The sequence below is a fragment of the Varroa destructor genome, unplaced genomic scaffold (assembly GCF_002443255.2).
Source record: "Varroa destructor unplaced genomic scaffold, Vdes_3.0 BEIS01000001.1, whole genome shotgun sequence".
Taxonomy (NCBI): Eukaryota; Metazoa; Arthropoda; class Arachnida; order Mesostigmata; family Varroidae; genus Varroa; species Varroa destructor.
In genome coordinates this window covers 20101382-20117091 of record NW_019211454.1, presented here as the reverse complement: position 1 = coordinate 20117091, position 15710 = coordinate 20101382, and the positions used below count along the sequence as shown (strand labels likewise).

The window sequence follows — 15710 nt, the reverse complement described above, 5'->3', positions numbered from 1 at the left end:
AGCTATTAATACTTATTAAATGTATGTTTCTACTTACTTAGGCACCTCATCTTGGGGAATGTAGCCTTCTTTGACTCGGCGAGCTTTTCTCCATGTTCCATCTGGCCTTTGGCTGGCAGGAATATATGATCCTAAACAAAAACGACGAACCATCGTACTATATTGAACACATCAGAACAATAGTTTACTCTGAGGTAACTTATCTTGGACATCTTTTATTAAATACAAATGTGTAACTAAACACAGTGATTACAATGAACAACACCAATCAACTTCCATTCGTACAACAACCTGTAAAAGAACCAAATGCCCTTTTATCAGTAAATGTTATGTCCATATATCGGGATGTGAGTTGAAGCTTTGCGAATACGACTAATTGACCGATACGAAAACAATGAATATATTGCAAATAATGAAGACATAATGTGACATATAATTTACTTTTTCTTATTTCTTAAGGAAAATATGTTCCGCAGTTATTTTTTATTCTGTACCGTTAATATGTTACAGAAAATTTTGCCATTGACATACGCCTCGAGTGTTCAAACTGTGACGGCTAAACTGTGTTCTTTTACATGCGTGGTGTTGATGACTCAAAAAGATCTAAAATATATATACCTGTTACTTATTGGGGTCAAATAAAATCGCTTTTACCTATCTTTAGGTGTTAATGCTAAGAGTTCCTGGCTTCTTCAAAAATCTTTTCTAATTTTTTGGTTTTAACGGGGCTAACATCTCTTAGAACTGATATCCTCGTTTCCTTCTTTCCTTCATCGTTGTAGGCTTATATAGAGTCACAAAACAGAAATGGTTAAATATTTTTATTTGAAAGTTTTATGAACGATTTATCTTCTTTTATGAACGAAGGTTCTAAAAAATAGTAACAAAATTTTTTTAGTCAACAAAATAGTAAGAAGTCGAAATGTTTTTTTTATAGTTTACAGTTGGACCACTTAGTTATAGCTAGGGTAACACTGAGAATACGCTAAATGTTTACACTGTCGACCTCATAAATGACCCTTAATCATAACCTGTCATCGGACCGCTAACAGTCTGATGACAAGAAGTTTCATCTTCACATATTTCCTCCAACTCCTAATGCGCTTTTTGCAGTTGAATGGTCACCGCGAAAAATAATCAAGCTAGTAGTAGCCGCAAGCTCACGAAATAAATTAAAAACGACAAGAAACACCTAACACGTGTTTTCGAACAACTAAATGATTAAAAGTAACTAAGTAAGTAATAAAAGTAACGCGCGAATTATGGATGAATTGGATGAGTTGGCTGTCAAGCCTCGGTCACGCAGCGTCATCTGTGTTTGAGTCATGCCTCACTACGTTAACAACGCAACTGATCAATAAGGTGTTTCTTTTTGCTCTGAACACACATACGTTTGAGCGCTTTCTCTAAATCATCATGACTCTTAGCGCTGAAAATATATAAGGGCTTTATGGTAGGTAAATAATAGATCAGTGTCGGAACAACGATCTGGCTTTTCTGGGTCTTTAGGCCAAATAGTATACACCATTACTTACGAGAATGGCCCAAATACGTAAAATTGAGTTCCAGTTTATATTTTCCGCCATGTCATTGCTAATAAGGATTATCATAGCAATACTATTAGCATCTATATATGAATTTATTCACATATCATGAGATGTTTTTGGTAGCATTTACCGGCAGTTACGATCTCTCTTCGTTTAAGCAAACTTGCCAACTTGATTCGCCAATGAACGCAACAGTTCTAGTGCTGTCCCTGCTGCTTTGGCGCTTTCTGTTATCCTGTTGCGAGCCTATAATGGGTTGCAAGCACTGGGAGCGCGCTCGACCTAATTACTTATAACTTTTCCAAAAGTTTAGCGTATACTACCACGGGAATGAAATAGGGCCTTGCCGTCTGTGCAGTCGTCGATATGGAAACGGACGCCGAAGAGGAACCGTCTCGATTTTGGGTAGTTTTAAAGGAAGAGGGCTTTACTGAGCCAATTGAAAATGCCATATCGACATGCGCAGAATCATTAGAAATAAAACGAACGTCGTTCTACAAGCTGGTCTGTGTCAATCCACAGTCTGTAGGAGGGAAGGAAGAAGACAAATACCAACAAGTGGCTTGTGATGCACTGCCCCCTTCAACTGAACTCCTCCATGTTAGTGATCCAAGACTACTGAGTCGACTTCTCTGACTACTAACTGATGCCATTGACAAAACAGCGCCGACGAAGCCTAAATGGCAAGGTTGAATTGTGGCGTTCAAAATGACAACAACGAGATACTGTTACCAGTCAGTGCTTATATAAACCTGCTTTGGCGGGCAGGACAGAAAGCCACTCTTCAACCGATGGCCTAATGCTACCACAGTGTTTTTTGTTGCAATTCAGCAAGGATGAAAAATATTCCATTTAATCTCTTTCTCAGTCGATCCTTACATATTTAAATAAATTCTTTTGATAATAAAATTCGGCTCTCGAAACCCTCTGTGTAGAATGTGTACACACTCAGTGTTCTTCTGTGCTTTTTCTGTCTGTTGGCGTGCCCATGTCTAGCTTCTGTACACGTCATCATCGTTAGTAATTTCAACTTCCCAATATCTGAAGTATAAACTAAGCTCAAAACTGAAGATTCACGCTTTTTTTCTCAAAATCGATAAACACGAGGAAAATCCCTGTACCAAACATTTGCAGTGCAATTTTATTACCCAGTAGATTATTTTGGCACACCCTGAGGGAATAAATTGTTATATCTACACGTGCCACTAATATACGTGCTATGTTTGGAGTTAAGATAATTATCGAGGAGATCAAGGCGTGCACACAAACTTACAGTTATGACGAAAAATAGTATGTCGTCATAGATATTTGACCTTGATCCAATGTCTTTACGCTGGACAGACTTAACATTAAGATCATTTCAACATTGAACCCGATTACGAATGCGGATAACAAAGTGACCCCTTGTGGAACCATAATAAGGAGCAATTGGAGAGAAAGTATTCTAGTTTCCTATGGCACTAAAGCTGAGTTTCTGACATTTGACACTGAACCTCACTTGGGCAATCAGAAAAGTACCTTTTTTAGACACAGGTCATTCGTACGTCGAAGGTTCTGTTGTCCTAAAATTTTGAGGAAAGCATAATTTTTCGCCCCTTCCTTACCGAAATACAATCCCACAGTACTGCATAGTTTACCGTCTAGGATTCGTCAATGCCAAGCGATCCAGGTTTAGAAATGGATACCTATATTTCGGGACATTAGGAGCTACTCATATGAAAGTGGTTTTAAACAAAATATGTCCAAATGGAGTAACTTAGAAATCCTAAGATCTGCATTAGAATTCAACTAGGGTTCGTCATTACCACAAAATGAAGTTAGAACCATTGCATGTCTCATTTTTTTTAATCATTTTTTGCTAAAAGTTTCTAGAATATATGCTAGAGTAAGAAGTAAGGTTGATGAGAAGGCAATAGGCTCACCATTTCAGTGTGTGCCAACGCTTTTTGGGGTCCGGATACGGAAGGCTCCGAAAAGCCAAAAGAAATTTATTATGAGTTACATATAAAATAAACAGAGACGCGATCGAAAGAGCGCGCAGAATGTTTCGACTTGATTAAGAGCTATAGAAAAACAACTGCGTAAAGATCGAGCCCAAATTCGTTGATTCAATCTTTCCCTGTCACCTTTAAGATTGGGAATAGGTGCAGAATAACAGGTTCGATCTTACTGACTCAGTACGATCTTCAAGCACGATTAACTTGTGGCGAAACAATGCAGTTTACATAAATCAGTTCGCTTAAATGTCACTAAGGCCTACATTCGCGATAATATCAAAAACAAGGCAAATATGGTCTTCTTATCTATCTATATATTTTTAAGATGGGTTTGTATGTGCGATAAATGAACTAGAAACGCTAAACCTCATCAAGATCAAGCGCATAATATATGTAAATAAAAGACGGAAGATATCGAAATTGAAGAATTTAATACGTTGATAAGTACTTGATTAATATTCAATATAACGAATTTGGCAGAACTTGAAATTGAATAACTTTCAATCTAGTTGATCCTGAATAATGATTTTTCAGTGCGTTGGAAATTCTCTTTTTTTTTTTTTGACACGCTTATCCCAGCACCTTAGCAGCTTCTGAGTGGCCACATGCGTACTATTCGCGTTCCCGTGTGCAATTTCTTCATCATTTGCTTTTCGAAGCGAATCAACGGTAAGATATGCTTACCCATTACTTGTCGTTTTTAGAACATGAAAAGAAAGAAGGCACACAGGTCTATATCGGGAGAATAAGTAAATTGAAGCTAAAATTAGACACCTCTTCGCTCAACCCAAGAAATAATTGAAACACGACAATGAGGTCTGATACTGATATCAAGTAACCAGGCTCTGTGCTTTCGATTGTCGTACTAAGGGTCCATGAGTCTCTGGAACAACTTGAGATGGCGGGCTGTATTCACTGTTCCATTTTCAGTGCGTATCTTATAGTAACAGATACCCTTGATGTCCATTGCAAATACTATTCCTATTTTATGTCCGTGCCTTTTTGACACTGCCACTGAAGTCAATTTCGCTTTAAGACAACGCCAAGTTCTTTTCTGGTTTCCCTTTCACTGGCTGTGGAGACTGAACCGCGCCTCGTAAGTGACGACCGTATGCTCTAGGTGGGTTTCTTGTTAACTAAAATTCCGTCAATTGAACATTACATGCACTTCCAACTGACGTGTAGTCAATTCATGGGCCTATAGTCAATTGTTACTCAGCTCCCGCACTTGTAGCCTTAAGGTTATGATTTTGTAATACATTATACATAAAATGTCAATTTTGGCAGTCAGAGCCCTTATATCTCCTATCCCAGAAATTAGCGCATTACCCCAGCTAGAAAGCCTATTCCACTGAGGTAATGTACTTTTGCTTTTCGGATTTTAAGATCTGCCCCCTTCTTCGCTGGCCTTCAATTTTTATCTTTAATAATAAAATCTTAATCGGCGTTCTTGAAACCTGTGAGCCACTCACGTATTCTGCGTTCGATTAAAGCTCCCGTGTCCAAGGTTTTTGCTAATTTTCTGTGAATCTCGCAATTCCGTGGCCTTCAACGTACAAGAACTTGACCTGACTGACTGATTCATCCTCAAAACTAAGAGATGCTTTTGTTTCTGAATTCATTTCTTTTGAAATGAAGTCGATCAATTTTCACCCGGTTTCTAAAAAACTGGAGTATTTAAAAGTCACATTTCGGTTGCTAGCGACACGTGGTTCAAACATAATTTAATTTCGAATTAATTTGTAAAAGCCTAATATTATGTGATCAATAGAGAGAAAATCTTGAGCGCGCTAAGATTTGCTTGGAACTTAAATAAAATAATAACTTAGTGTACTAAGGAGAAGTTGCTCCAGTTCAAAGAAATGTAATGAAATCTACGTTTCGAAGGTTTCTGGGGTGCCGGATCCTTTTGGTTAAAATTTACTCAAGAAAAGACGAAGCGTACAAAAGAAGTCCATGGCTACTTACTAAACTGAATTAAGTGTATTTAATAAATTTGGACCTTTAATTTGTACAAATAGCTTTTTATTCACCTCTACATTATTCAGCTCAATTATTTGCCATCTTCCCCTGCTACACATGTCAACGTCACGGTTATTTTCGACCTACTAGCACAAAAATAATAGCTCTATATACCTCCGATACGAAATAAAAACAAAGAATATTTTAGGCAAGAGACAACTATTTTATCGCGCTGTCTTGTTTCACCCGATATTCATATCACTAAACTAGACTTCATAGCGTGTATCATTGAGCGGTTCATGTACTATTAATCATTCTCTAGTGAAGCGAAGATGAGTTATACCTCAGACAGTAACTAATACGGTTACAAACTGTTTTTACAAAGTCAGACTCAATTTGTTTCCCGTATGTTAGTAGTTGATACGGTACCTTATGATGATAAATCTACGTAGAATAGAGTAAACATCAGTATATTCTACAAGTGTTACTAGTGATAAAACGTAATCGCAACCACTGTAGCACTTGAGAATTTACCCTCAACTGTGGATAAACTGCTCACTAGTGTCGCACAAAATCAGGTGGCTAATAAAAAAGTGCTTCATGTCAGACATCCACATTTTCAACATATAAAAATAACTAAATTTAGATAAACTCGTGTTTGTACTTAAGGCACGATACAGATATATAATTGCTTCAGTGGTCTCCGCTTCAGTCGATTTCACACATTAGCATAGCGTTTTTAATCGAGACTCTTACCAGGATCGGACATGTCACCGTATCGCTTGATGGAGCTTACTTACGCTCACGATCGGCACACTCGTAATTCACAAGCTTCGTCGCAGCTGTTGTATTAACGTTAAGCAACGCACAGCGATTCCCACGGCAACAAACGTCAACTAACAACCCAAACGAAAACTCACACGCGAACAGGAAGCGCAGAAATTACTATTGAAAGTATAATCGCTAACATAGCACGGCAAACTACATACGCACATAACACTTGCAACAAAACAACGGTGTTGAGATCTCCCGTTTATTGTGGATCCTGTTGGTTGTGCGTGTGCTGAATGTTTTTCATTCTAATCCAAGTAACTGATTTCTGGTACAAGACATTGCCACCTTTCACGACCGCAGTGTAACCCATCAGCCAGCCACCATCAAGGCTCATGTCTACTATTGTCACTCTTGAGTATATTGTAGATCTTATTTAGCTGCATTTGATCTCGTTTTATTACTGCGTCTTTCCGGTGCCTCTGTTTTTGGCCGAGTGTTATATCGGTCAGTGAAATCAATCGTTGTTATGAGTACGCTGCCGTTAGTTGACTCTTGCTTGCTTGCTTGCTTCTCACCAGCTGCTGTTGTTGGATTTTCCTGTTTTAGTCGTTGCTCGGCGCTGTAGACCGCGGGCAGGTTCGATTTGAATCAAACGGCGCCGAACCATCTCAGTTGTAGATGGAAGACTTATAGATAGTATAACTACCGTGTAACTTACCATTTTCGTCGGTGGCGTAGATTTGGCTGCACAGAATTCGGCTAGCGGTCGTCATCGCATTTCTCGGAGAGCAGCTCCGCTCACCACCGCTCCGCCACCCGGAGCATAGAGCGATAGCAGCTTCGGCCTCGCTCCAGAGTGTACGTGAGCGTGTGCCTGGGTGAAGTGTATGAGTGCATCGTGTGTCTATGTGTCCTATGTATCCCAACAGAAAAGAGAGCGAAAGGGGAACTAGACGGCGAGGTTTTAGCTCTCTTTGAGGGGAGCTGCGAGATCCCTACACGCGCCCAGAGGCAATACACACTTGCACATATACGACGGTATATACAAACTAACTGGTGGGTGACAAAGAGAAAGGACCCTACCGTTATTACTAGGAAGCGCGCCAGTAGTAGCGATAGTAATAGCAAAAGTAGAGCTGGTCTTTTTTGACTTAATATTTATAGGCATATAGAGTGAAGTAGCTAAATGGAAGGTAAATGGCAGGCAAGGTGAGGCAATGTGGCTGTCAGCAAAAGGGTCTCAGGCCCATTTTAGATCAAAACGAAACATAAACAACTGGTCACATTAGCGATGTCAAACGACGTTACCATCAAAAAAGTGTAGTAATTAGTTAATTAAGTAAAGAGTAGTAACATGACGAACAAACTGTCGAAACAATTATGAAAAAATAATTGGATCACCGTAGCCACATGCAGTGATCACTTGGTTCTGGTGGATTGCTCTGGTGACGCAAACTCACGTTTTATAGGTGGCATTATCCTATCATTGTGTGTAAAATGTGTAAGAATTTGAATATAGGTTAAGATGGGGTCGGGTTTACGATATAAAATATCAAAGAACGTTCGTAGGGTCAAATATAAAATGGAGCACTTCGTAAGAACACAGGCCTAGCGGCGGCAGCCGTACGATGCTAATATTTTAGATAAAAAAAAAAATATATATATATATATCTTTATTATCAGAAATAATCTTTGGAGTAGCCAAACTGTTTCTAATAGAGGTTATTTTGTACAATCATTCGGAGTTAAATTCTCCTGTTCACAAGTAATTGAAGGAGGAGTCTTCACCTTATTTGTGAAAATAAAAATTCAATTAAATGAAGTGTTTTTATCTACAACGTGTTACAAGCTGAGACAATTTGGGCGGGTAGAACAGATTCATCAGTAATCGACGTTTAGAAGACTGCGTTCTGAAAATAGATCAATGGTTTGCATACCGCCTGATGATCGATAGAATCGACGTGCTCGACCTGAGGACGGCAATCCTATCCTGATCTCAACGTGAACAGAGGTTGCCATCGATGACAACATCGGTGTCCTTGTCCAAAGACACATCAATACCTAGGAGAACAGGCTGTTGACGAGAGGAATTCTATTTCCATAATGATGAAAAATGTATTTTTCTTTTGAGAGCTTCGATTTTACGAGCTATACTGGCTACTCACATATGTCAAGCCATTGTGTGTGAACAAATACTGGAATAATTAGCTATGTTTCTACCTTGGCTACACTTATTATACTTCAAGCTACGTCTCAACAATGGTCATTGCTGCAATTGTTACATTGAGAAGTGATGCTGCGTTGCGTCTCGGAAGTAATAATCGTAATTTGGTAATCGTGACTGGTAGCCGCCCACTCAATTCAGATTATCTGCGGCTAACCTTTGTTAGCGGGTTTTTTGAAAATTATTTTTGTCCTATAACTCCTGCTTTGTATAATCAAGAAGCAGGATCCGTGAATTCGTCTGCCTCTATAGCGGTTCACCCTCGTCGTCATATTTCGCACGCGGCCGCAGTGCTGTATATACTCCTGGATTCGGTGCCGGATTCCCCTGTACGTTAAGTAGTCATAACACGATTTTTGACAGGTTTGAGCTGTTCTTACGACAGCAGTCCATCAGCGGACGATGAAATTACTGGACGCTGCATAAGTACGACACACTGCGTTACTCGTGCAATTCGCTGCAGCTTTTTCGGCGCAGCGGCCTTTCCCGGAAGAACACGTTTATACATCGACGATCGGATATCTGCTACGTATCTGTGCTTTTCGTTCAAATCACACTGCGCGCCACTACGAGGTGCCATGGTGTATAAAAAGACACATCAAGTCGTCAAATAGGCTGGTCGATGATAATGTAAGGCATTTTGAAGTTTAAAACATTTTCATCATCTTCCGCCCCCTCTTAGATCTTCATATTATCGGCACAAATTTAAAAGATACGCTCGCAGGTGATAGTTCACAGACCAAATTGGCATAAAAATGCACCTAAAGACCAAGATGGGTTTCTAGCTGACAACCAAATATCGTCCTTCTCTTAACTGACGAGCAATCGTACAACCTTCTAGATGAATCTCGGCCCAACTTCATAGTGGAATAATAATACTATGGTAAAAAAAATATGTTTAAGTTTATAATAAGTACCAACACAGCAGGGACACGCATGTGAAGGTTACGCGGCCCCAAAACGTAGCTTGCCCACCTTACAACTTCCCTAGTAACGTCTTTCTAGGACTAAAGACGTCACTTTTGTAGTGCTTGTTTTAATTTGTTGTGGTGCTCTCAACCGTGTCTTAGCGAAGACCAACATTTTTGTTAAAGAGATTGGGTTTATTCAACTCACCTGCCACTAAAAACACATTTGAGTTCGGTCTCACATGAATGAGTGATTTATTTCAACAACTATGATGATAGGGATACATTTAATATACTCCATTAAATGTGTTTTATTATGTTCTTCTCTAAGACAATTTTATAACTTCTCTGCGGGTGTCACTTAAACCTTCTAGTTTGCCTTTAGTGTTTCAATTCCATACACGAAGAGGTAGCTTTACTGAGGTCCTCGTACTATTGAGTTGATTGTGTTCTGGCTGATGCAAGTTGATTTTTCACATATTGCCTTTGTTATTGATTTTCTCTGGTCAAAATTGAAAATGACTGCTACCAAGCTACAACAGTAAACGACCGTAGTACAGAGTTTTCATGAATACGGCCGTAACCTGCTCAAGCCTAATTCGCGTGAGCCCTTTCCATAAAAACTCTAAAGAGTATCCTGCGTCAATTTTTAGGCCCAAATAATATTCTAGCTCGACATAGAACAAGAAATGTCTACGCGAAGAATTAACGAACTGAGTTTAGTTATATGAAACAATTCTACCGGGATTGGCACTCGCAGTAAATCATTTCCGAGATCTTCAATGGTCTTAGCAGAAGTAATCTCGGTGACCGGAAACATTTCTAGCCACCCATAATAAACAGTAGGTGCTGTCTAGCGTATACCACCTTTGGTGAATCTGGCCATCCAACTAAATTGCTTGCTAAACGCTTATGTGGGACTAATGTCAGCGAACCTGCTTTGTACGTTTTGTAATATACTGTATGCAGAAAAGGCAGTTTGCTGGCGCTTCTATCCTGTTATTTAGATCTGGCCATCTTATACGCTTTCGTGAAAAACTGCATCGTTCGTGTAAACGCACAGTGCGATGAAAGCGACGCTCTCCAAAGCACGTGCAGACAAATTTCAAGCTTTATATTCTTAAATGTTTATGTATTTATCTCTTAGGCAGACTTTTTTGTGAAATCCTTTGCGATCTGCTCAGAAATGCGCAAAACATGTTTTAGTTTAGTTTGAAAATGATTTATTGTCTTGATGTATAAAAATCCTGTCTACTACAATGGCTCTCCGAGGTGGTCCGACGATAACGCGGCCGTTGTTCAGACATCGCCACCAAATGAAAAAAATCGTGCGGAAAGTTGCCTATTTTACTATCTGGAGCGGTCCTTTCAGTTTTATGTATATACGTACGGCGTAAACAGGCTAACAACAGTTTGAAATATTCATGTCGACCGCGTAGAATATTGAATTAAATGAAGACGACGTCGACACTTTCGACGTTGTAAACCAGCTGCAAACAATTTCCTTACAGTTAAACAATAAACCAATTACAATTGGCGTAAACAAACAAGCATTACCATCAATATTATCTCAACTATTATAAACTCCGCCAAAAGTATGACGTTGAAGAGTGCAGCCTCGTGCCGCTGACAGCCAGTTACTCATTATGATTGGTTTCAGTTAGATGGGTAAGATTACAAGACTATGTCGACTAAGATAATTGGTAACTTTTCGTGAATAGGCGAAAATCTAAAGCCACTTCTCACAGGCATTGACTGCTTGTCCAAAACAGATAATAATATATTATGGAAAAACTAGAGATATTCAAAACTGGATATAAATAGGAAGCTATTTGCGTGACTGGTATTCTTTATTGCACATAACATTATATAACCATTATCTCTAAAATATAAAAATCGATCGTTGCCTGAATTTTACGATGAAGAAATGATTATTTCTTATATGGCTTTGCATAGGAATGTTTTACTTTAAGCAGCATTTAAATTAAAACATTTTTATACAAGGATCCTTATCACAAGTTTCGAATCAAGCGTCACCTGTACTTGCGTTGGAAAATAGTGAAGGACTGGTGCTACAGCACCGATTGCTTAGTATTTACAGTTCAATAGTTCAACAGAGAGACAGGCTACAATATTGCTTCTCAAGTTAATGGTATCTATTACGTGTCTTTGCGGCACTATCATAGCTTGAAAGCGATGTCGTTTGACTTCACAGCTCTCTTTCTCTCTCTCTCTCTCTCATTCAAACTATTGCTCGAATTTCAAAAACATACTAATATAATATTATTTATCAGTCGATTTTGAAGACTTTGCCGTAACCTTAGCGCTTGATCTGCATACTCGTTTTTTCGTTCTCTGAAACAATTCATTTACCAATTTCTTGTCACACTGTTGAATGATCCTGCGGAAAGTTTTCAGTTGCTCCAAGCCATTACTCATTAATTCCCTGAAAATTCCCGTTTATTAGTTATTCCTACATAAATAACTATACGGATCTTAGCTTTACAGTCTAATAGAATGAATTACGTTCTTGTGCGTGGTTAGGTCGATGTCGTTTAAAGTAGCCCAGTTTACTTTTTAATTACGGCTTTCAATGGTTTGCATTCGAGTTTAATTGGAAGATCTCACCTTAAAGGCTCGAAATACGTTGTTGAAAAACGTATGAACAACCGAAGTGCTTACACGAAAAACAAAAATGTAAACTAAATGACTGCAGGGCCTAACAATACAAGACGCTCACTAGGTTTAACTGAACTTTTTAAAAATTAAAAAAAAAAATATGGGATCTATGTTTGTTCAAAGTGTAAACCAGATCTCCACGGCATGTCCAATGTACCTGTTATGATCATCCTCAAAAAAGCTGAGTATTTCAGCTGGGCTGGAAATTCTCACGGAGCACGGCAGATGTTCAAGCGGTCCCCAAATTTTGCTAATGTTTTCCTTGAATCTTCCTGCAACTTCCATTTGGATACTTTTCGAGACTGTGCAGTTTATTTTTAGGAGACGCTCGTAAAAATCACTTACTTGCGCAACCACCTGTGACCAGCGATTGAGGTGAGGATGATCGTAAGTAGGATCAGGCGATTTCTGTTCGTGCGCAAAGGGGTACTCAATTTTACAATATGAGGCCCAGCTTCCTGAAATCAGTCATTTCGAAATAACATTATACGGTCTTAAAAGGTGGCTTTGATAATAAATCCTTTCATTATTCAACAATTTATTTTGCAAGCCAAGTATAACGGCGTTCACTCTGAAGCCGTAAATCTTCTCATGGAAATTTTTCGTCTTCTTTCCTAATCGACCTGTTTTTTGAAATGGTACATACTTCAATTTAAATAACGATTTATTAAATATCATCCATACTGCACTGTATCGGTAAGAACGAATGATTTTAAAGATTTGTGAAGTAAGTTGGCACCAGTGTGCATGCCTAGCCAAACTTTCTTATGTTGTTAAGTTCAGTTTATATTAAGAAAATGCCAAGAATTGCCATGGGCAGAGAGAATAAAAACTGCACCTTTTCAGCGTGCTCCAATTGATTGTAGCCTTTCGACAAACTTATCAAAACCAGTTTCGACAGTCACTGTTTCCTTTATCCTCAACAGTTACGAGACCTTAATTTTGAAGAAACAGCCACATGCAAGCTTTCATCGTTGGAAGTCCCCTTGTCAGCGTCACTTTTTAAACTGCTGAATCCACTTTTTGCGTAGGAAAATTTGTCAAAGGGAATTTTCAGGCAATCGAAGCTTCACCTCTATACCTTATCTGCACTTTTAACGACACCAAACTTCAGTCATTATATTTATTTAATATTATTATTAGTCAAATATATTTCGAGGTGTTGAATACGCTAATGTGAAAATCTACGACAAAGATTGCAGCTCATGTGTAGTCTTACTTTTTAACATTATTTACCTTGGTGTCCTTCGAAGTAGAGGAGAGCTTTTGCGATGCATCATAGAGATACTATGTTCCATAGAAATGTTTTTAGAGATTGTCAAGGAAAATAAGTTCGGTTTAAGAAAGGTTGCAAAATCAGTGGCGAATATTTTAACACTAATCCAGGATCCAAAGGTTACATAGTCTTTTATTTATCGATGTTTTTCTAAATAAATAAACCTGGCTTTGAAAGTACGTTAAGCAATGCATAAAAAAATACTTCGGAACATAACTATGTTACAGAAAGTTGTTTGAAAAGTTCAACTAAAAATAAGCCTTTAAAATGTCCGCGTCTGCCTTGCTTTGCTTTTAAAGGATCGGAATATCTTAAAAGCCCCCTAATTGACTTTGGCACCACTACACTCAAAGGTTCGAGATTTACTGTACTAAAAGTGTTGCATTCCTGGCGCGCGGGGTCCACTGGTTTATTTGCGGACTATTTATTTCGTACAGGTTCGATGCGTCTAGAAAACTGATAGAGGCCAGGTTTGTGTACCTGTTATATTATTGAGATGTTGCCAAGCGGAATTGAGCATTTCATAAACGGGCTCTTTATCCGAAATAATAGTCGAACTCCTGCTTTCTATTTGACGCTGACGTTTAACTGCAACGCTTTCTTCCGTGTCCATCCTGCTGGAATCTTCATGCCTGTCAATAAACACACAGTAAATTAATAACTCCGACTAGGTACTTAAGCCAATGAATAGAATCCGTAAAAATTTACAGCGTTAACGAGTTATCATATATATATATATATATATATATATATATATATATATATATATATTATTGCATTCATTTTGTGTCTCTCATATTTCCTTTATGTAACGAAATGCCCTTCCGAATTTTATTTTAAAAAATTTCGTACGTTTTAATGACAAAGAGTACACGCATCGCAACTAAAGCATGCTCTAGTATTTAAAAAATCCGTTCCAAAATCACCTATAACAATGATCTTTGTGCAAAAAAATCTTATCTAAATTGCTTTGTAATCAATTTACAACTTTGCCCAAAAAAGTGCAGTTTGAATCCAATCATCGTAACGTTATTAAATAGTCACAATATGAAAGGGGATAATAATACAACAGTTATTACGTATAGCAGAGATCATGCTGGGTTCTAGCATTGCAAGGCTTTAACTCTATTTTATTGAACGATTAAGCTAACTTGTGCATTAAATATTCACTGCAGTCGAAAGTAGTTATGTAAACATTGCTCTTAGAGAGACCCTGATGTTATACCTTTCGAAAAGTAGGTGGAAATTGGCACTTGATAATTGTGCACTTGGATTGTGCTCTGCCTTATTGAACGCCGGCCTCTCAAAGCTTCGTTTTGTTGCTTGTTTCACAGACGACCACAGTTTGTCGCTATCGGCCTCGCTATCTAGAACTTGGCAATTAGTCGGTATTTCATGTTTAGAAGCATATTTCATCGAAGTTCGAACTAGGGTCTCAGTAGCGATAGTTTCTTTGGAACGAGTTAGTCGTCTGGAAACGGAATTATTTTCTAACTGTGGAATTAAGTTAACCGTCGCTGTTGAATCAGTGTCAAATGGTAATATGTCTTCATCACTAATTTCGGTATCTTCAAGCATCCTATGATACGTTTCTCTCCTATGCCTTGTGTCTTCCTCTAATTGCTTTGGCTTTTTTTTCGTATCCCTGGTCGATTGATGTCGCTGTTGTTGCAGCTTCCCTGCCTTAATCTTAGTAGTATTGTTTTGCTCTTTGTATAGTCCAAGCTCAGAGACGCCAACTTGCTTGTTTTTGAGATGATCAAAGTTTAGAGCGTACGTTTGCCTTGTTGATGTTTTGATGCCAGCATATATTCCTTTATAAATATTAAGAACCTTAACTGCCAATATGTTTTTCGTCTTTACTTGTTCCGATATTGCACACGCATATTTAATGAGACGTCGGACCTCATCTATCGAGACTTTCTCGGCCTTTTCTCGACATTTTCTCATAATTTCCTTAACCTTCCGTAGCATCGTTTTACTTGCAAGCTGCTTTTTAGTCGCCTGGTCCAGGATCTCATATGCAAGCCTGTCTGCAGTGGCAAAATAATGTAAGTCCGGGTCTACGGAAGCAAGGTGTAGTTTAAGAGTGAAAACCAATAGTTCTATAGTAAACCTAACAATTATATCGCGCTGGGGACACAATGCCTGTATATCTCTCATAATAAACTTTTCTAATGCACAAATAGCTTCTGGGAGCAGCACCATCAGGTCCAAGGAAGTCATCGCTCTCAGTTGGTTGGCACAGCTTTTTGACACTAGGTTATGATCGTTAGTCAGTAAAATTACAGATTTTCCTGGAAAACAAAAAAACAATTGAGAAAAAGATACGTAAGCTACATA

General features: G+C 38.5%; 3 protein-coding genes across 12 annotated transcripts in view; all 3 read right to left on the bottom strand.

Annotated features, from left to right (window-relative positions):
* Pbgs (Porphobilinogen synthase) overlaps positions 1 to 6402 on the bottom strand; it is a 53617-nt gene extending 47215 nt beyond the window's left edge. The window contains exon 1 of the mRNA XM_086978066.1: positions 6263 to 6402. The gene's annotated coding sequence lies outside the window, so the exon portion shown is untranslated. The remainder of the gene's footprint in view (positions 1 to 6262) is intronic.
* The window catches only part of Pym (partner of Y14 and mago), a 16661-nt gene extending 9508 nt beyond the window's left edge, over positions 1 to 7153 (bottom strand). Inside the window, exons 1-2 of the mRNA XM_022817071.2 lie at positions 6999 to 7153; positions 38 to 131 (exon numbers count right to left, since the gene is read on the bottom strand). Of these exons, the coding sequence (XP_022672806.1) occupies positions 38 to 131; positions 6999 to 7053 (149 nt within the window). The 5' untranslated portion in view covers positions 7054 to 7153. The remainder of the gene's footprint in view (positions 1 to 37; positions 132 to 6998) is intronic.
* A 2490-nt stretch (positions 7154 to 9643) lies between these two features.
* Positions 9644 to 15710, bottom strand: part of LOC111249290 (uncharacterized) — a 13573-nt gene continuing 7506 nt past the window's right edge. For 4 of the 10 annotated variants that reach the window (XM_022802943.2, XM_022802954.2, XM_086978058.1 and 1 more), the window contains 4 exons: positions 14593 to 15664; positions 13848 to 13999; positions 12249 to 12549; positions 9644 to 11858 (listed from right to left, as the gene is read on the bottom strand). In XM_022802943.2, coding sequence (XP_022658678.1) covers positions 11696 to 11858; positions 12249 to 12549; positions 13848 to 13999; positions 14593 to 15664 — 1688 coding nt within the window. In that variant the 3' untranslated portion in view covers positions 9644 to 11695. Of the gene's footprint in view, positions 11859 to 12248; positions 12550 to 12929; positions 13200 to 13847; positions 14000 to 14592; positions 15665 to 15710 lie in introns of those variants that run through there. The other 6 variants (XM_086978063.1, XM_086978060.1, XM_022802965.2 and 3 more) reach the window with 6 other exon arrangements.